Raw genomic sequence first — 19,536 nt, forward strand, 5'->3', positions numbered from 1 at the left:
ACAAAGAAATCTACTTTCAAGTAAATGGCAGAGTGTGGGAAGAATCCTTTATAAAAACTTGAGAATTTTCTCAAACTCGCCTCACTTGCACCTTCCCCTGGACGCCCCCCTGTCTCTGCTTCGCCTCCTCCTGGCGCTACTTCCTGCTTCCATCCCCGGGCTCACCACCCCTGAGGCACTCTTTTTTCATTTACCCTCTTTGGCAAATTCCTTCAATCCAGAAGGTCCTTAACTCTTTAGAATTGTGGAAATGATGGTATTTAAAAGGATTAACCAATGATCCTAAATGAGTTTCATTCTTTTGCTTAATTTAAAACTCAGGCAGCTTCACTGTTTAAGGAACATGTTCTGTTTTTGTCTAGCTCCTCCCGACCCCCAAAAACAGCAGTGATAAAGATATTTTTAAAGGAGCTCCTAAATCCAAATTACAACTTGAGATTTAGGGTCAGAGAGACTATATATGGTAATGAGAAGATGCGAAGTGCTATCAAGGATGGGAGGGGAAGGCCCTCAAGTCGCCAAAACAAGAATAAATAACAAAGCTTCTGAATGAAATAAAGAGAGCTTTTCCCCCAGCTTTTCTAAACAAGATTACATTATATGCCTCAAGATATTCCTGAATTTGTACCAACTGTGTTTATACTATGTTTATAAATACTCTTTGTATTTATTAGGAGGTCCTTCTCTTTGGGGAACTTTATGCTTTAACTATTCCTGGCCCAAATTCAGTATAACTGGAAGACAAATACAAAATAGCCTATAGTGGGGCACCTGGGTGGCTCAGTTGGTTAAGCATCTGCCTTCAGCTCAGGTCATGATCTCAGGGTCCTGGGATCGAGTCCCACATCGGGCTCCCTGCTCAGCGGGGAGTCTGCTTCTCCCTCTCTTGCTCCCCCTGCTTGTGCTCTCTCTCTCAAATAAATAAAATCTTCAAAAAAAAAAAAAAAAAGAAAGAAAGAAAGAAGAAAATAGCCTATAGTAACCATCTAAATATTTCACAACACTTAACGATAACACCAAGTCAGATTTAAAGCACTAAAGGTCAAAACTGGTACTTTGTTGATTATTTGACCTTACATATCTATACATACATACACTATTGCTGAAGATGTTTTTGTACAATAAAACAATCTAGTGTTTGGGGTTTTTTTTTAAGATTTTATTTATTTATTTGAGAGACAGTGGGGAAAGGAGCAGAGGGAGAGGGACAAGCAGGCTCTGCACTGAGTGCAGAGCCCGATGCCAGGCTCAATCTCACAAGCCTGAGATCATGACCTGAGCCGAAACCAAGAGTCGGATGCTTAATCGACTGAGCCACCCAGGTGCCCCTCTAGTGTTTTCATGTGAACTGAGAACCTACTAAGCTAACTAACAGGTATCTTACTTTGGCTAGCCAAGCTTTGATAATGTGGCTGCCATTCTGCTAGGCTGGAAGTCTCACAATTTGCCAGCAGGTACCATTCTAAGAAGCCGGGTTCTCTGGAAGGCAATACACAGGGTAAAGCAGGCAGGCAGGTATCCGCGCTGTTCAGACACTCCCTTGTCTGCAGCAGAGCAGCGGGGCTGAGGGGGGGTGGGGGGAAACGCCCAAATCCCCAAAGGAGCAGTCTCCTCATTTTCCTCCTCTCAGCGTATTCCTAATTAACTCAGCTTTGTGTCTGTTATGAATAGCTTCAAATGGAAAGGATCCAACTCCACATTCTTCTTCATTATGCATGGCTTATTAAAATTGAAGTTTCACTGTTTCCAACTCAACCAAGTTGATGGTTCAAACTGCTGTGTGCTATGAAGAGTGAAGCATTCGTTTAAGAGATGGGATCCAGATAAAGACGGTCCGGATCTAAACCAGAACAGGCTGGAAACTTCGAGGCTTTCAGTTCCAAACTTACCGTGTGAAAGTCCTGGGGTCTGTCTGCGAAGATCCTAACCTTTCCATGGGGCAGTTCCCCAATCTGCCAGGCCAGAACGACAGCAGTTACCTCCCTAAGCTACCCCCTACTGAAATATCAGAGTTGTGAAGAGAGGCCCTTCCTGGTTGGGAACGAGTTTCCCATTCCCAAACAATGGCAGCTGTCTCTCAGAGGCTCATTCTGCTCAAAAGGAGAGCGTATCTGACTGAGCTGCCCAGAAGAGAAAATGAAAATCTGCACTCCAGCCCCTCCAGGATTGGTACCTGCTCTTCTTCAATCCTGCGCTGTAGTGTTTCAATGTAATGCTGGACGGCCATATAGATGAATCGGTACTGTGCTTCTGTCTGGACCATCCCTGACCTCTGAGACCGCACCATCTGAATGGTTTTGGGAACATCGATGTCACAGTCGACGCCTGCAAAGCAAGCACCATGAGGCACTAGGAGAAACCGCAGCACCGGGATGAAGTGGTGTAATGCACAACTTTTAGCAGACTCAGAAATAGAGCAAATTTAGTCTTTAATGTTCTAACTGAACGTGTTCCAATGGCTACAATGGCCTTCTGACCGATACAAATGATTCCAGAAAATTACCTGAGAAAGTGTCGGAGGTCGGGACCCCCTCACTTTCCAACCCCATAACGTCCAGCCAGGATGAGGTGGGTGGGCAGAGACCACCGAAGCACATTCAACAAAAGTCCCTGGCAGTGGAACCCATAGCTCCTAAGCTTCATTTTATGTCAAAAGCTCAAATAGAATCAGTTTTTTTCTCTCGTAAACATACTGAAAGTCAAAGTCTTCAGCCCAGATTTTGTGAAAATGTTTTAACATTCAAATTCTCTCCCCCGGGCTATTTTCACTAGCACATAAACTAAAAACAGGAACTATCGCTTCTTGCCCTCCAGATGACCTACCTTTCTCTCTGATGATGTCAATAAGGATATCAATCACAATGAACGTCCCTGTCCTGCCGATTCCAGCACTGTGGGCAGAAGGACAAAGAGCAATGACAATGGAGTCGTTCATGGGGGTTTCAGACTCAAAACCAAGCTACTAATATTAACAGAAACAATGTCTGATCTTGGGAGTATTTATAAGATTGTCTATTTGAATAGATTAGCTAAGAGCACAGGGCTTTGGAGTTAGTCCAACCTATACTTGGAGCCCAGCTTCTCCAGTATAATGTACCTGAGGTAAGTCCCATACCTCTCTGACCCTCAGTTTCCTCGTCGGTGAAATGGGGATAATGGTACATACTTCACAAGGTTGTTGCGTGGCTCAAATGTTAGTAATGTATGGAAAACACTAAGCTCAGAGGCTGGAATGGAGCAAGTGCTCAATAAACAGTAGCTTTTAAGAAAGCGAATAGTTTCACACACAGCTACTTGCCCAATGTATGGATGAGCTTTGGGAAACTAAACTTTCCCCGGTATAACCACGAAGCCCAGACTTGGGTGCCAGCAGGCTGTAAACCGTGGTAGAGGCCACGGGCGGGGCTCCAGAGCCTGGGTGGGGAGTGGTCCAAATCTTTTGAAGCGAACAAGTGTCTTATCAGGGGGGGAAATGTATCTTATTTCTGTGGCAGAAGAAAATAGGATCACAATCAAAGCGATGAATTCTAAATCACCATATTTTTAAAAAAAGCAAAAAACACAAGCAGACATTACTAGACTATGTAAGGGCTCCCTGAGAATAAGGATCAAGTTCACCACCCTCTGCCCGGCCACCACCAATACCTGGCAGTCCCGTAGGACCCATGAGAAAAATACTCTGGGGTCAAAGTGTCCCTTAATGCAGTTTATGCATGCCTCAAACAGAGATTAAATTTTTCTCACAGTTCAAGAGCTGGGGTGAGTAGGTAAAAGCAAGCCCTAGTGGCATTAAGAGCTGGGCCAGGCTGCTGCCCAGAGAGGGGGCAGGGGCCGGTCACCTGCAGTGAACTACCACAGGCCCTGCGTCCATAATGCTCTCTTGCTTATGGTGGACCTCCTCCAGGAAGTCCAGCACGCCCCCAGGGTCACTGGGCACTCCGTGGTCCGGCCAGGTCCGAAAGTGGTATTGCCACACGGTTCTCTCTGTATTCCCCTGGAGTAGAGCCAAGAAAAACCAGAAAAGAATTAAATAAATCAAGGGGTTGAGGAATCACCCAGCTCTGATCTTGCCCAGACCCGACGTGAGCCAATGGAGCAGGCCAGCACCGAATCTCCTCACGCTCCATTTAAAACTCAGAGGAGTTTCCCAATCACGTCTCCTTTTGGAGCTGGCTGAGCAACCCTGAAGGCAACTCTTTGCCTCTGTCCTAAGAACCGAAATGTCCAGTTCAGCAATTAGCTCCTCAGGAAGCTACAACCTGAGTCACCTTTCTGAATCCTCGGTGGCAGGAAATGTCCCCGTTCCTCATCATCCGTGTGTAGTCCAACTCAGGGGGCAACTGAAGCCTCTGGGACCTGGGGCTCTCTTCCCAGCAGATGAGAAAACAGCTATCCTCTCAAGACACGTGTTCCTCTTTGTCTTTTTACACCCAGCCCTCCTCCCCTCTCCCAAAACATCCACTTCTATTATTACATCGTAGTGTTTTAACCTTCTGTTCAATGCAAAGTAGATAGAAAGACAAGCTTTGTGATCAGAAGGCTGGGTTTAGGCCCGAACCCCACCGTTATAATCACTGTGGTCTCCAGACATCTCTAAGCCTCAATTTCTTCATTTGCAAAGAGGAATAATAATCTCTCTTGCAATACCACTGAGAGGGATTAAACAAGACCAGTTAAACACACAGCCACCCCTTGGCAGCAATAAGAGACTCAGCCACCAGTGCTCTCCTGAGGAGAGGGATCATTAACAAAGGTCAAGACTACAGAAGACCAAAAGCACCACGTTCGGGGTCCACCCAGATGAGGTCGCTGCAGCAGCACTGCTGACTGCCCCGTCTTCGTCCTCCATAGGTGCAGGAAATCCAAGCTACTGATGTTTTTAAAGGAGATTTAAAAAAGAAAGAAAAACGAAGCCAGTGTCCACTACCAGTGACCTTCAGGACATCCAAGGAATCTGAACCACAATTAAGATCTTTTCGTGAATCACGTGCATTTAATTTACTGATGTCACGATAAAAATTTTTCTTGATGTTACCAGTTAGCTACACAGGAAGGACAGTCAGGGAAGGAGAGCCAGCTGCCCAGCACAGCCCTGCTCCTCCTCCTTGGTAAATCTCTGTCCCAGGAGATCTCTGACCCAACTCCTCCCTACTAGGAAACTTAACGAGATCATGTCACAGCACTTTAGAAAAAAATGTAATGTGTTCTATAAAAAGCAGTTAACATGTAACCAGGAATTCTGGAGAAATCACCTGTTCTATGACGGCACCTGAATCCATGGGTATAAAACACAAACCCAGATGCCAACATTTCCTGTACCTGATGCTTAAAAACCACTGTTAGCACTAAAACTGAAGAAACATCCACCTGCTACTCAGAAACACCTGATAACAAGCAGATGGGCGGTTTAGCCTAAAACTGAACAAACCTATGTGGAATCTCTGGCCAGTGTCCTCTAAATCTCTTCCATTTCTGCTTGACAGCTATGTTTTCCCAGCCTCTCTCTCAGTCTCTGCAGCAGAGTAAACCTCCCCCTACCCCACCATCAGCAGAACCGCACCCCTGCTAACATCAGAAGTTCCAGCATCCCACCCTGGGCCACAACCGCCCAGGCTTCTAGCTCACTTTGGTCCCCTGACCACCTCATGGAGCTCAGCAGACCAGTGAGCCCTCTTCCACTCTCCACCCACCTCCTCCTGCCCCCACTGCTCCTTGTCGGGCTTGGAGTCTGCGTACTACTTTTTTTCTTTTTAAGTAGGTTCCACGCCCAGCATGGAGCCCAACATGGGGCTTGAGCTGAGATCAAGAGTGGGATGCTCAAACAACTGAGCCACCCAGGTGCCCCCGCTCCGTGTACTATTCTGACAATCACTCTCCACTCTCTCTCCATCCACTGCACCCCTGGACAAAGCCCCAGGCCTGGACAAAACCAACCACCCACCTTCTCTGTTTTATACCCGAGGAACAGTGTCCTTGGAGAAAAATCACACCAGGGGATTGGTGTTGCTAAATGTTCATGTTCACCAGCTCAACTGGGCATTCAGCACTGCCTGAAAACTCACTAGATTCCTCATCACCTCTACCCATTACTACTGGATACTTTTCCCACTTTCCAAGGATAATTCGTCTCTGATTCCCTTCGAATGCCAGTTGATGGCCTTGCCTCATAGAGAACATTGAGAAATTGCACGTCGGCTCCTCTACCTGCATCTGTGGTCACCTCCTCCTCCTTCCGTCCTGCTGCCATCCATCCATCCACGATGCACTGGAGCCCACCTCCCCTCCTCGGCCATTCTCCATTCCTGCCTCCCTGGCCTCTTCGTTTTGACGTCTCAAAGGCATCTCACACTTTACCTGTCCAGGAGGTGTTCACCCTTCCCTCCCTTCTCAAATCCAGTGCCACCAACCCCACGCTCAAGCTAGAAAACTGGCGGTCATCCTTAACGCCGCCCTTGCCCCTTGCCCCCCATCCACACCGTCACCAAACCCTTCCCACCTACTCCTGTTACCTCCAGGCGGTCCTCTTCTCTCCACGGCCCTGCCACCACCGCACCACCTTTCACCTGGACGATTCAAGCCCTGCCTTGCTACACAGCTTCTGCCCGCTCCTCTGCCCTCACCGCAGGGCCACTCACACTGTGTTTGGTTCTCCCCCCTCCTCCTCCAACAGCCCAACCATCCCCACGTCCTGCAGGTGCCGCCTCAAGGCATCTGGCACATGGTCGCTCCTCTTCCATTTATTCTGGCATTTTGCATAATATTCATTTCCAAAGGCAGGAATAAGGAAACAAACAAACATACAAACAAAAACCAAGTGCTGGAGGCCCTGAGATCTGACCTGGAGAGGAGGCTGCCAGACCCACACCACCCAGCAGCCTCCTAGCGGGCCTGCTGGCCACTCGGGTCACCCGGCCGGGGCCTCCCCACCCAGGGCTGTCACACACCTTCCTGGCACGCAGCTCTGCGTGTGCGTTCTCTAGGAGGGAGCCTCGGCCACAGGCATCCAGCTGCCTAACGCATAGAGTTCATGGTTCCGAACACGAGAGTTAAGACTCTTCCCGACTTGGTCCCCATCTCTCTCAAGCTGATTCCCTCGATTCGCTACTTGCCTTCGTTCCCCATAAATCCCATTTCCCTTCAGTCTGCACATCAGGGCCGGGGCTCACAGTGACACCTCCACCTGGGAGGCCCTCTCTCCATCATCTTCTCCAGTGGAAACCTCACCCAGAAAAGCCCAGCGTCTTCTGAAACCGTCTCCCTGATGCCCCAGCCGGAAGGAAGCCTGGCCTTCGCAACATCCCACGGCACGTGGCTCTGGGGCACAGCCGTCTGTGTGTGGGGCTTCTCGCTGCTACACGATTTCAACTCCTCGAAGACTTCATTCATCTCTGGGTCCCCAAAAGACCCTGAAAAAGTAAGCCCCCTCGAACCACAAAATTAAAATGAATCTACCTAACCCTGCTCTGTAAAGGCAGTCACCCCCGTGACAAACTTAAACTACACGCAATTAAGATCTGATGCCATGGAATCTGATCACGAAACAGGCCTCAGGGGCTTTGCAGCCGCCGCTCCCGCTCCTCGAAACACTGTTCTCCAGACTCTCTGGATGCCTGGCTCCCCCACCTTCAGCTCAAGTGATACCACCTCAGAGAGGCTCTCCCTGATTACTCCATCTCAAGTACCCAGTCGCTTCTAACGTAACTTCCTGCAGCCTTCGCGGACTGAACACAATCAGAAAGCTTAGCTGGTTGTTTACTTTTTAACCTTCTATCTCCCCAGGCTCTTTGGGGGCAGGGATTGCACCTGTCGTGTTGGCCATGTACCAGTATGCACCTGGTCCATAGAAGGCACCCGATAAATGGCATGAATGCATACAAACACGAGTAACTGCATGACCTTGGATTACTGCATGCCAAAACCAGTTACCGAAGTCCCTAAAATACGACAATATACTTACTTGTCCAACTTTTGAAAGTTTAAGTTCTCTTAATGTATAGTCATGAGCAGCACTTTCTTTGACGTTCCTAACACGCATGACCCCATATTCTTTTAGAGCATACTCGTCAGGCCAGTATTTGACACATTTACTCTGAAAGGGATCAGAGAAAAGACGGTTAATCTCTCTGAACTCTGAAATTAAAAGCCTAAACCAGAGGAAAATAAATATTCGGGGAAAAAAATTATTCGAGTCTTGCTTAATGAACAATATTCGGAAAATGGCCTGTCTAGCATCTGGTGGATTTTCAAAGAAAAGGAGAAAAAAGTTCAAATAAGAAAAGCAGGTGCGTGGAAAGCTTGCAGAGTTGTCTGATCTAAGACGCATGTCAAAGGACAGTCAAGGATTGCTCATTTATCTCTAAAGAAGCGAAGATGCAGACTGAGGGACTAACTGGTTTGAGGGTTCTGTCTAGCAATCACTGAATTCTGACTTCCAGAGATCTGCCAGTCACTCTGCAGGGAAGGCAAGCAAGCAAGCACTCTGGAGGTGGACGGGTTGCCCAAAGAGCAGACTGTCTGGCTCACTTCCGCACCCGTGTAGGAGGACTCCATGCCTTATCTAACCCAAGTGTGAACAACTCCAGCACAGCAAGGCAGCCGGTGGGGTTTCGAACCAGCTGCTTCTTCTATATCCAGATCCATTCGCTACCTACTACACACGTCACCTTCGCTTCCCTGGGTGCCTGGGAACACCGAGCCTGCAAGAGCTGCTGGCTTCAGAGCAGACAGATTGAAAAATATGCCACCAAGTAAATCATTCTTGGTACCAAAGAGGAAGATACTGGCTCAATGAGAGATGAGCCTGTATATATTTGGTGTCCTGGGCAGAGAATGTTTTCGTGTTTTGTTTTTTTCTGGGAGCAGACTTTCCACAACCACCAAGACACCAGTATCAGCAAGAGAAATTTACCTCTCATACTAGGAAGACAGAGAAATTCAGTTATAAAACCCTAAGTAAGAGAGCTGCTGCACGCATCCCCACAGTCAACGATTAATTGAAAGAAAAAAAAACAAACGTGGCAGAAGGAAAGTTGAACAGAAGAATTAATAGTGCAACTTTTTTGCCTGGCCATGGTTTACATGGTCTTTTATTTATTATTATTCTGAATTCAGCTTTCCCTGCAGTATTTGGTAGACCCAAATACCTCTTTGACAGATTTGGTACAATTTTTATTATCCCCAAATAAGCACTTTTAATATTAATTGCACTCAATGCTATTGCTGGCCAATCAATTCTGTGACTGTTGGTTGCTCAGGAGACTCAGCAGAGAACAAAAAATGAAATCTCTCTTCATGCCCCCAGGTTCCGTGAGGAGAGGTATCCTCCTACGAACCAGATAATAGGCAGGACGGACGGCTCAGTTTTCCTTTCTATACTCAGGACAGGTGACACTCATCTGAAGCAGAAACTAAGAAGACATTTTAACCTGTCCATTAAACACCTCATGTAACTGCAGGAAGGTCTGTTTCACAATGACCGGATCTGGCTTCCAAGGTTTTCAGAAGCATAACGACTACCTAGCACAATGATGAAAATCCTACAAAATCAATGTGCCCTTCAAAACTGATAGGAAAATTACATTGGGAGCGCCAAACACCAAAATCACCCATCTATCTTAGGTTTAACTTAAAGGTATGACTGCTATATTCCATGCAAATTTTATGTAAACTAGTTAAAGTATAACTACAAAAGAACTTTGACAAAAATGCAGAACTTTTCCATATTAAAAACCCACATGGGGGCGCCTGGGTGGCTCAGTCGTTGAGCGTCTGTTTTCGGCTCAGGTCATGATCCCAGGGTCCTGGGATAGAGTCCTGCAACGGGCTCCTTGCTCAGTGGGGAGCCTGCTTCTCCCTCTCCCACTCCCCCTGGTTGTGTTCCCTCTCTCGCTGTCTCTCTCTGTCAAATAAATGAAATCTTTAAAAAAAAAAACAAAAAACCCACATGGATGGGCTCACTTTGGGATAACACACAGAAATGTCACTCAATGAGATCTGTCTGCTTCTCTGTAGGTGTGGGATGTTACAATTTTTAAAAAACCTTAAGTGTCATGAAGAGTGTGGGGAGATGAGTACTTGACATAGCAGCTGGGTGGTGGTTGGAGGGGGCATGCTGGTACAACCACTCTGGGAGCAGTCTGGCCGAATCACTTTGAATTTACAACATGCATACCCTATGACCTAGCATTCCTTTTGTTGACATCTAACCTAGAGAAAACGTGCCATACAAACACAAGCAAGAATAGGATCATTCACTTTAGCACTGTTTGTTAAGAGCAAAAACTGAAACATTTAAATGCTCAATACATAACAGTGAAATAAACTATGGTATGTCCCTACTATGGAACATCATGCAATTACTAAAAAGAAGGAAATAGGCCACTATGTATTAACAGTAGGTGTTAGAACATTCATTTGGGTGGGGCCCAAGATGCACAACAAAGTTAGTGTATGAAAACACTTTTACATACAGTATTTTTCAGAAAATAGTACTATATACTTCCATAGGCACACATACGTATGTAAGTACACGCATACACGTAAATGCAGGTACGTAACGCCTATGGTAATGCCTCTCATACATGTACGTATGTATGTACACGCCAAGAATACCGCATCACACTGGTAACAGGGATTTTAAATGGGTGGACAAGGGACAGTGACAAAGGCAACTTTAACCGTAACCATAATGTGTTTGGATATTTATATGAATATACTGCTTGAATAATTCAAATTAATGTTTAAATGCTTACATGTCGTGATAAGTATAATTTATATGACCAATGAAATCACTATTTGTTAGTACTCTAATCCCCTGAAGGAACTAGACGGGCCTTCTCACACTCCCTTGGGGACCTCTGCTCCTGTATACATTAGAGTAACAGGGACTGGATTTACCTTCCCACCTTAAACAAGTAAAAAACAGGAAGAATGAAAAGACATACATAACAGAATTAGTAACAAGGACATTAAAACAGTTATTACAAATATACTCCATATGTCCAAAAGGCTTAAGTTAAAAAGAGAGACACAGGAGACATTAAAAACAATGACAATAAAACTTCTAGAGATGAAAAAGACAATGTCTGCTATGGAAAACACACTAAAAATAGTACTAACAGCAGGTGACACACTGCAGAAGAAAAGATTAACTTAAAGACACACAGCAAAAGACACTATCCAAAATTAAACAAGGGGGAAAAAAAGACAACGGCACAAAATGAGCAAAGCCTCAGTAAGCTGCAGGACAACGTCAAGCAGCCTAATATACGTGTAATTGGTGTCCTGTGTTTGCAGAAATAATAAACATTTCCAAATTTAGAGAAAACTATAAATCCACAGATTCAAGAAGCTCAATGAACCCCAAGCAGAAGGAACATAAAGAAAACTACCCCAAGGCGTGTCACAATCAAACTTCTTTTACTCCCTTTTCTCCAGAGGGTCAGTTAGAGTAAGCTTAATTTGTTTATTCGATTCTTAACTTGTTCAACCCGACATGGCCGATACTTTACAAATGTTTTATCAGACGAGCATGGAGTGTACCTTTCCTCTCTCCACCTCCTTCGTTGTCATGACGATCACTCGGGAGTTCTCCTGAAATACCATCCGCCAAAAGTCGTTCACCGTGTTCTGCAGGCAGCCTTGTGTGGCGATGTAACTCTTTTTGGGCTTTGAATTGTTGCATTTGGTTTCAAACTCAGGCTAGAAATTTAGGAAGAAAATCCTTCAAACACTTGAAAGTTGCTTTCAGGTCACAAGAAATACAAAATACAAAAAATGGCTAGCAATGTATGGTCAGAAAACACTGTGGAAAGCAAAGATTACCATGATAATATTTGCATTGATGTAATCTGAAACAGGCTCATTGGGATCACCATCGTGTAGGACAACCCTGGTATGATCAACTGGAAGAAAAAGAGACCACAGTCACACCTCTTCAGGACAAATCATTTCAGATCAGTTAATCCTCAACCCAGTCCAAGTTTTGCTCACTTAATGATAAAACCACATAAAAAATTAACTCCCAAATGAGCACGACTATGATCTGATCACCACACGATGCCTCAAGATGCTATCTTTAAGAAGAATAAAGTAGCAACAGCAACTCCCTGGTCTTGATAATGTACTACAGATATGCAGGATATTACCACTGGGAGAAGCTGGATAATGGGTACGTGGGAACCCTCTGTATATTTTTGTAACTTCTTGTGAGTCTAAAAGTATTTCAAAACAAAAAATGGGTTTGTTTTTTTTTTTAAACAAAAAGAAGAGTAAAGTACAGATAAATGACATAATGTCTGAGATTTGCTTCAACATAATTTGGGGAGAGAGGAGAAGTGGCTCAGAGTATAAATGAAACAGGACTGGTATGAGTTGACAATGTTGGGAGCTGGGAAGCGGGTATGTATGTTTCTTTATACTATTCTGTCTACTTATGAATATATTTGAAACTTTCCATAATAAAAATGGTGGCTTTTTTTTAATGAAGCAGAATGAAATATAGTATCTAGAAGATAAGATTTTGATAGTATCAGATGACTAAATTCTGTACAAAAGTACATTACTGGTAGAGAAATCTCAGTGCTCTACCTAAGCAACTTATTTTACAATAGGAGGGGCAGCTGGGTGGCCAGTTGGTTAAATGTCTGACTCTTGATTTCAGCTTAGGTCATGATCTCTGGGTTGTGAGATCGAGACCTGAGTTGGGCTCCACACTGGGCATGGAGCCTCCTTAAGATTCTCTCTCTCCCTCTCCTGTGCCCCTCCCCACCCTCCCTCTCTTAAACAAAAAATTACTTTACAATGGGAATTAGTAATATAGCTGTATGCCTTGGACTCCCCATCTCTAAAGAAATAAGATGTTAATCAAGAGGAAGCATCTGACTGGGATTAAGAGAGGAAAAGGCAATGATACTCTATTCAGATACTGCATACCATTGTTCCCGTCACCTTTTCCTACATCCCTGCATCTTACTAATGAGTTCCATTAGGTCTCCTGAGCAGAAAGGAAAACTTAGACATAAACAGGATGAAGCTTCCCCAAGGTCATCAGGACCATGGTGTGACTCAGACTGATTCTCTGCAAATCCCTATTGCCTTTTCTCACTATTATTAATGCCCCCACTTCCTCCCATCCTCACCTACACAAATCTCAAATAACCGTATCGATGTGAGGTACGTATGTACCATGTATGTGTACATATGTACACAGAAAGAGAAAGACCATGCTACACACACACACATACATGCATGTTTATGATACCTGACAAAATGGCTTGGACCTGATGAGACATTAGAGCAATGCTCACCGTATTTGCTCATGCATCCCAATAAACTTTAATTGTGAAGTTTTTGAACACTGAAATATATACACACATACATATAAACAAGCCCTATTTTTAAGTTGGTAAATACATTATGCATGCACTGCCATCAATCTGTATGTCAGATTTAAATTTTTCTTTCTTTCTCTTTTTAGAGAAAGGATATAAATCAAGAGAAGTTCTAAATGTTCCTTCCCTTCCCCCAGTGGACTGCCCTGCACAGCCCACCCTGGAGATCCCCCCAAGAAAGAGCATGGTACTTTGGGGGCTCCTGTGCCAGTTCTCCCTTGCTTGCAACCTTGCTAAAATGGTCTATAAAACCGGGAAAATAAGAACGCCTGCTTTCTGTGCTGTGGTAAGAAGTAAGTGAGACAGATGCAGAGCCTGGCACAGAGTCAGCCCTCGTGAGAGGGGGGCTACGACAACTGCTTCGTGCCATCTCTGGGGTCCTCACCTAAGACCTCCATCCCTCCAGGCCTCTGTTCCCTGTGGCTCAGCTTGGGCTCTACCAGGCAGCATCTGGGGATTAAACGCCTTATGGATACCTCAGGGTCCTTTTCAGAGCAGAGTGTAGGTATGTACCTATATCTCCTGTAACTCGAGCTCAGGAGATCAGGGAGCAGAGCAGTTGAAGAGTCCTCGGGGGGAAGCTGCCTGTTGCCCAGAAGAAGGAATGGAGTCCCGGCAAGGAGGCGTGCATTTCCCAAGCCCCACAGGCTGAGTGCTGTAGTGCAAGGACACAAGCCTGGGACCTTTGAGGGCCTTGATGTGGCCTGACCCAGGGAGATGGCAAGCCTTGAGATTCTCACTCTTAGGCAGACAAAATTAATTAACAGAAGGAAACAACCCACTCAAGACCACCTGGTACGGGCATCACAGGAACTCGGTGAACGCCAACTCTCCCCACCACGTTTGACGATTTTGGAAACCACTCACAACTGAAAGAGGCTAAGACCTCGGATCTTCTGAGGAGGCATGTGGCACCCAGGAAAAGTTACAGGGACACTGAAGAATCAAACTCTCCAAGAGTGAATATTACTGAACAGAATGTTAATACTTACAGGGCAGGATGTTTTTATATCTATTTTTGTTCTTATTTTCTTGCCTCTGACCCTCTTTTCGGCTGTAGAGAAGTTTGCACTCCTGTTGTTGTAGTGTCTGGAGAGGAAAAAAAGTAAATATTATTCCACATCAAAAGCTTAAAAAAAAAAAAAAAAAAAAGCCTGGCTCATCATTTCTGCTTTAAGAAATTTATCCTAGGAAAGGTTCAGGGTTGCAACAGCTACAGGAATGCTCATCTTAAAACTGTATCAACAGTGCCAAACACAATTTCCAATAAGAAAGGGCTGCCCGTATAACACTACCATTAATTCATACTAACAAATGTCCTGCGGTCATTTAGAAATACATTCTAGGAGAATTTTTAATGCCTTGAAAACAAGATCAGAGTAAGTGTTAAGTGAAAAGAAGGTCAGACTTCCAAAACAGTATTATTACATAAGCCATATGTTTGCATTTGCCTGTGTATCTAAGAAATGGCAGAAGAATATGCACCAAAAAAGTAATGGGGATTTTTTTTTTCAGGGTAGTGGGATTATGAAGGCGTTTTCTTCATTTTTTGGCCTAAATTTTTTTACAATGAATTAATATTTATTAGTAGAGAAACCTTTTAAAATAACAATTATTAAGAATGAAAGTTGGGGGGGTGCCTGGGTGGCTCAGTCGGTTAAGCATCTGCCTTCGGCTCAGGTCATGGTCCCGGGGTCCTGGGATCGAACCCCACATATCCCTGCTCTGTGAGGAGCCTGCATCTCCCTCTCCCCGCCCCTCACTCATGCTCATGCTCTCTCTCTCAAGTAAATAAATAAAATCTTCACCAAAAAAAAAAAAAAAAATGAAAGTCAGGGCGCCTGGCTGGTTCAGTCAGAAGAGCATGTGACCCTTGATCTCAGGGTTGTGGGTTCGAGCTCCACATTGGGTGTAGAGATTACTAAAAATAAATAAATAAACTTTAAAAAAAAGATGAAAGCCAATGAGCATCTGCGTAGAGTATATAAATAACAGTTGTGATCATGCTCTTGACTTTATGATCTGCTGCCTACTTTCACCACTGTGTAATTCAGAGCAAGCTATGCCTCAGCTCTCCCAGCTGGATACAACAGAAGTGGTGCTAGGTACCGCTGTATCGTGGGCAGGCAAGCGTTGTGCCCCCTGCGCCAGAAACCCACGTTAGGGCGCTAGGCAGCCAGGCTGCGGCTACTGCAGCTACACAAACACCTGCTCCCTAGCTTTTCCCCAGCCAGGGAGTGAGGAAGAGAACGTCAGGCTCCTGGAGCAAGGGGTCAGGAGGGACCCTTCCGCAGGGGAAGGAGGTGGGGAACGCGATCAGGGAGAGACTAAATGAGGCAGCCACAGTGGGGCTAGCCCCAGCGAAAGAGGAGACATGGCGAAGCAGAGAAGGACCAGCTGCAGAAACAGACAGGAAGGTGGACAAGCCAGGTTGATGCCTGTTCAAGAGGTAGGTTTTATTTTCAAAATTATAAAAAGTACCTCTTTTTTTAAGACTTATTTATTTGAGAGAGAGAGAGCACAAGGGAGGGGAGAGGCAGAGGGAGATGGAGAAGCAGACTCCCCATTGAGCAGGGAGCCCGACCTGCGACTCAAACCCAGGACCCTAGGATCATGACCTGAGCCAAAAGCAGACGCTTAACCGACTGAGCCACCCAGGCACCCCCAAGTGTACCTCCTCTTTAAGGGACCATTAGTTTCCAAAAAATCTAATTTGTAAGCAGAAATCAGAAGTGGGCAAATCAAGAAAGTGGAAGGCAAACTAAAAAGAAGAAAATACATGTGTGTTGTATATGCATATGTAAATTCCAAAATGGCTAGCTCATAAAGGTTTCTACCAGGAGAAAGAGTCAATGTTTCATAACAAGCGGCCCACTATATTTCCACTTCATTTATCTGACTTTCACAGGCAGGTATGAAAGTCAGGATTTTAAATTGCTATTTGACTCCCGGTTTGAAAATGCAATATTTGGCCTTGACACACAGCTCATAACAAAAGTAGTTAGCTAGCTGGAACCTGGGCAGGAATAAAATACAATGTACACAGAACTCTGATAATGAGACGGTCATTCCAATTTTTATTTTTATTTTTATTTTTTTTTTTTAAAGATTTTATTTATTTGACAGAGAGAGACACAGCGAGAGAGGGAACACAAGCAGGGGGAGTGGGAGAGGGAGAAGCAGGCTCCCTGCTGAGCAGGGAGCCCGATGCGGGGCTCGATCCCAGGACCCCGGGATCATGACCTGAGCCGAAGGCAGACGCTTAACGACTGAGCCACCCAGGTGCCCCCATTCCAATTTTTAAAATGAGCTCAGATTAAGTAATTAAAGCCATTTGCCTTCGGCGGGCTGGCATTTCCTCTGAACTGTGAGCCAGTCTTACCGAGCGATACTGCCGTGTTAGGAAGAAGGTTCAGTCGTGATTTTCAGACAATTAACGTGAGGTTCAAAAAGAAGCTCAAACACTGCAAACTGACACACCACTTAAAAGTCAAACCAGTGAAGAGAAACAACATCAACAAAAGCTATAAAGGGCGGCGGGGCGGGGGGGTGTCCTAGGAAATAATTAGCTGCTTGATTCAAAACCAACCTGACAGTGAAGCACTCGAGCGCTCACTTACAAGCCAAACTTCGTGTGACACTTCGCTGGTGGAGGTGCAGGCCCGAGCTCGCTCTATAAAAGGCAAATTTCACCCAGGCCCTCCCTGTTCAATCTCCTTCGATGGCTCCCCCTGCCTGAGACCAAGTCTAAGCTTTTCAGAATAACTCACACTCTTCTCTGAGCTAACGGAGGCCGGCCTCTAACCTCAGCTTCTACTTCGCCGAGATACTATCCTGTCTGTGCCTCAGCTTCCTCGAGTATAAAGTGGGGATAGTCCTAAGTACCCACCCCGCAGGGTCGGTGTAAGAGTTAAGTGAGATTACTGTGGCAAGTGCAGAAACGTGCATGTTGGCTGGACCACTACTCAGGTGGACCAGGGGCTCCCCTTGTCCTGCATCTAGTTACCAATCGCCTCTTTCATGCGGATTTGGGGCCTGAACAGCACAAAGGCTGAGACAGGCGTTTGGGCCCCAGGGTCCTCCAGAAAGGACAAGCCCAGAGCGCCTGCGTCCTGGGCACAGTCGGTGCTAATTGGCAGCGGCCGGCAGCTGTCACAGATTACTAATGACTAACTGTGTGTCTCCCCCTCAGCTCCTTCCTCAGTGACCATTAGCCCATTCTCATCTGTGCCTGGGGCCCAAGTTGTCTGAACACATTTCATTTCCGACTAAGGAAGGCTGCCATCCATCTAGAGGGAGGCTGAAAATAAAAAGAACTCAGAAGGGTGACTTGCCATGCTTTGCCCACAGAGGCTCCCCAACTGCACCCAAGATAATCAGGTACCACCTGCTATGGGGTGCTTCCTCCCTAGCACCAGGCTGATGGCTGGAAGAAGCCGAAGAATATCATACAAGCCTGCCCCTGCAGGCTACAACCCTTTCGTGGTTTATCTTCCACAACCTCTCTCTCACCAGCAGTCCCTGGGGCACAAAAAAGCTGCAAACGACCTGTCAAGCTAAATGTCACTGTGTCTCCATCCCCATTCTCCACCGGGCAGTGGCAGGGATGCTAATGATAATGACAGGCAGAAAAAGGGACAATGTAAAGCTGGGACACAGGCTGCAAAATACCCATTTGCCCAAGTAATACAAACAAAGAATTTGGATCAAACAATGAATCCTTAAAACGTGCCAGAGGCCAGTTACAGTCTCCTGATTGCATGACTCAAAAGAGATCTAGGCCAAAGGGATTGTATCAAATTTTAAGCCTTAAAAAGCATCAAGAGAAAGTCAATCCCTGATCCACATTGTACATTCTGAAGTGCCCAGCAGCTGGGGGGGGGCCTGGCTGGCTCAGTTGGTGGAACGTGGGACTCTTGTTCTTGGGGTCGTGAGTTCCAGCCCCACACTGGACAAAGAGATTACTTAAAAATAAAACATAAAAAAAAGTGCCCAGGAGCATGACCAACGGTGGACGGGACAGGACAAGTGCTCACTGTGCAGAACCATCCCCTGACATTTATGACCAAGGAACACCCCTGCTTCCTACCCCCCAGGGCCCCTGTCAGCCTAAATGCCAGCAGCAGCATCCCCAGTCACTGTACTGACCCAAAAAGACCCCCACATGGCTTCCAAAGCCCTGACTGAAAACCACTGGACCTGGCTCTTGACCAGAATGTCATGAATCCAAATGGAGGAGCAAGATCAAGGAGAGACAGATAGACAGCAAACAAAATGGCAGAGCCACGCATACCCAGGTACCATGACAACAGCCCAATGACCATTTTGCCTGCACTGCTCTGAGCAACGGGGACAAATCACAAAAATAACGCCACTAACCATTAACGTCAGACCAAACTGTACAATTACTTTGCTTTTTTTTTTTTAAAGATTTTATGTATTTATTTCAAGAGAGAAAGAGAGAGCAAGCATGAGTAGAGGGCAGAGGCAGAGGGAAAGGAAGAAGCTGACTCCCCGCTGAGCAGGGAGCCTGACATGGGGCTCGATCCCAGAACCCCGAGATCATGACCTGAGCCAAAGGCAGACACTTAAGTGACTGAGCCACCCCGGCGCCCCAATTTACTTTGCTTTTTTTTTTTTTTAAAGATTTTATTTATTTGACAGAGAGAGACACAGTGAGAGAGGGAACACAAGCAGGGGGAGTGGGAGAGGGAGAAGCAGGCTTCCTGCTGAGCAGGGAGCCCGATGCGGGGCTCGATCCCAGGACCCCGGGATCATGACCTGAGCCAAAGGCAGATGCTTAACGACTGAGCCACCCATGTGCCCTTACTTTGCTTTTAAAAACAAAACTACAGGGGCTCCTGGGTGGCTCAGTCGGTTAAGCGGCTGCCTTTGGCTCGGGTCGTGATCCCAGGGTCCTGGGATCGAGCCCTGCATCGGGCTCCCTGCTCGGTGGAGAGCCTGCTTCTCCCTTTCCCTCTGCCTGCCACTCTGCCTACTTGTGCTCTCTATCTCTCTGTCAAATAAATAAATAAATAAATCCTTAATAAATAAATAAATAAATAAATAATAAAAACAAAACTACAAGGGTGTATATATATTGGATGAGGTGGGGGAGGGGTGCAGATGGAGGAAAGAAGATTAA

At 45.8% G+C, this 19,536-nt stretch overlaps 1 protein-coding gene across 2 annotated transcripts in view; it reads right to left on the reverse strand.

Annotated features, from left to right (window-relative positions):
* PTPN11 (protein tyrosine phosphatase non-receptor type 11) overlaps positions 1–19,536 on the reverse strand; it is an 81,501-nt gene that overhangs the window by 13,743 nt on the left and 48,222 nt on the right. The window contains exons 7-13 of one of the 2 annotated variants that reach the window (XM_032431262.1): positions 14,384–14,480; positions 11,824–11,903; positions 11,542–11,700; positions 7,958–8,089; positions 3,840–3,994; positions 2,824–2,891; positions 2,174–2,325 (exon numbers count right to left, since the gene is read on the reverse strand). In XM_032431262.1, coding sequence (XP_032287153.1) covers positions 2,174–2,325; positions 2,824–2,891; positions 3,840–3,994; positions 7,958–8,089; positions 11,542–11,700; positions 11,824–11,903; positions 14,384–14,480 — 843 coding nt within the window. Of the gene's footprint in view, positions 1–2,173; positions 2,326–2,823; positions 2,892–3,839; positions 4,007–7,957; positions 8,090–11,541; positions 11,701–11,823; positions 11,904–14,383; positions 14,481–19,536 lie in introns of both variants that reach the window. The other variant, XM_032431261.1, reaches the window with a different exon arrangement.

The sequence above is a fragment of the Phoca vitulina genome, unplaced genomic scaffold (assembly GCF_004348235.1).
Source record: "Phoca vitulina isolate PV1807 unplaced genomic scaffold, GSC_HSeal_1.0 scaffold46, whole genome shotgun sequence".
NCBI lineage: Eukaryota > Metazoa > Chordata > Mammalia > Carnivora > Phocidae > Phoca > Phoca vitulina.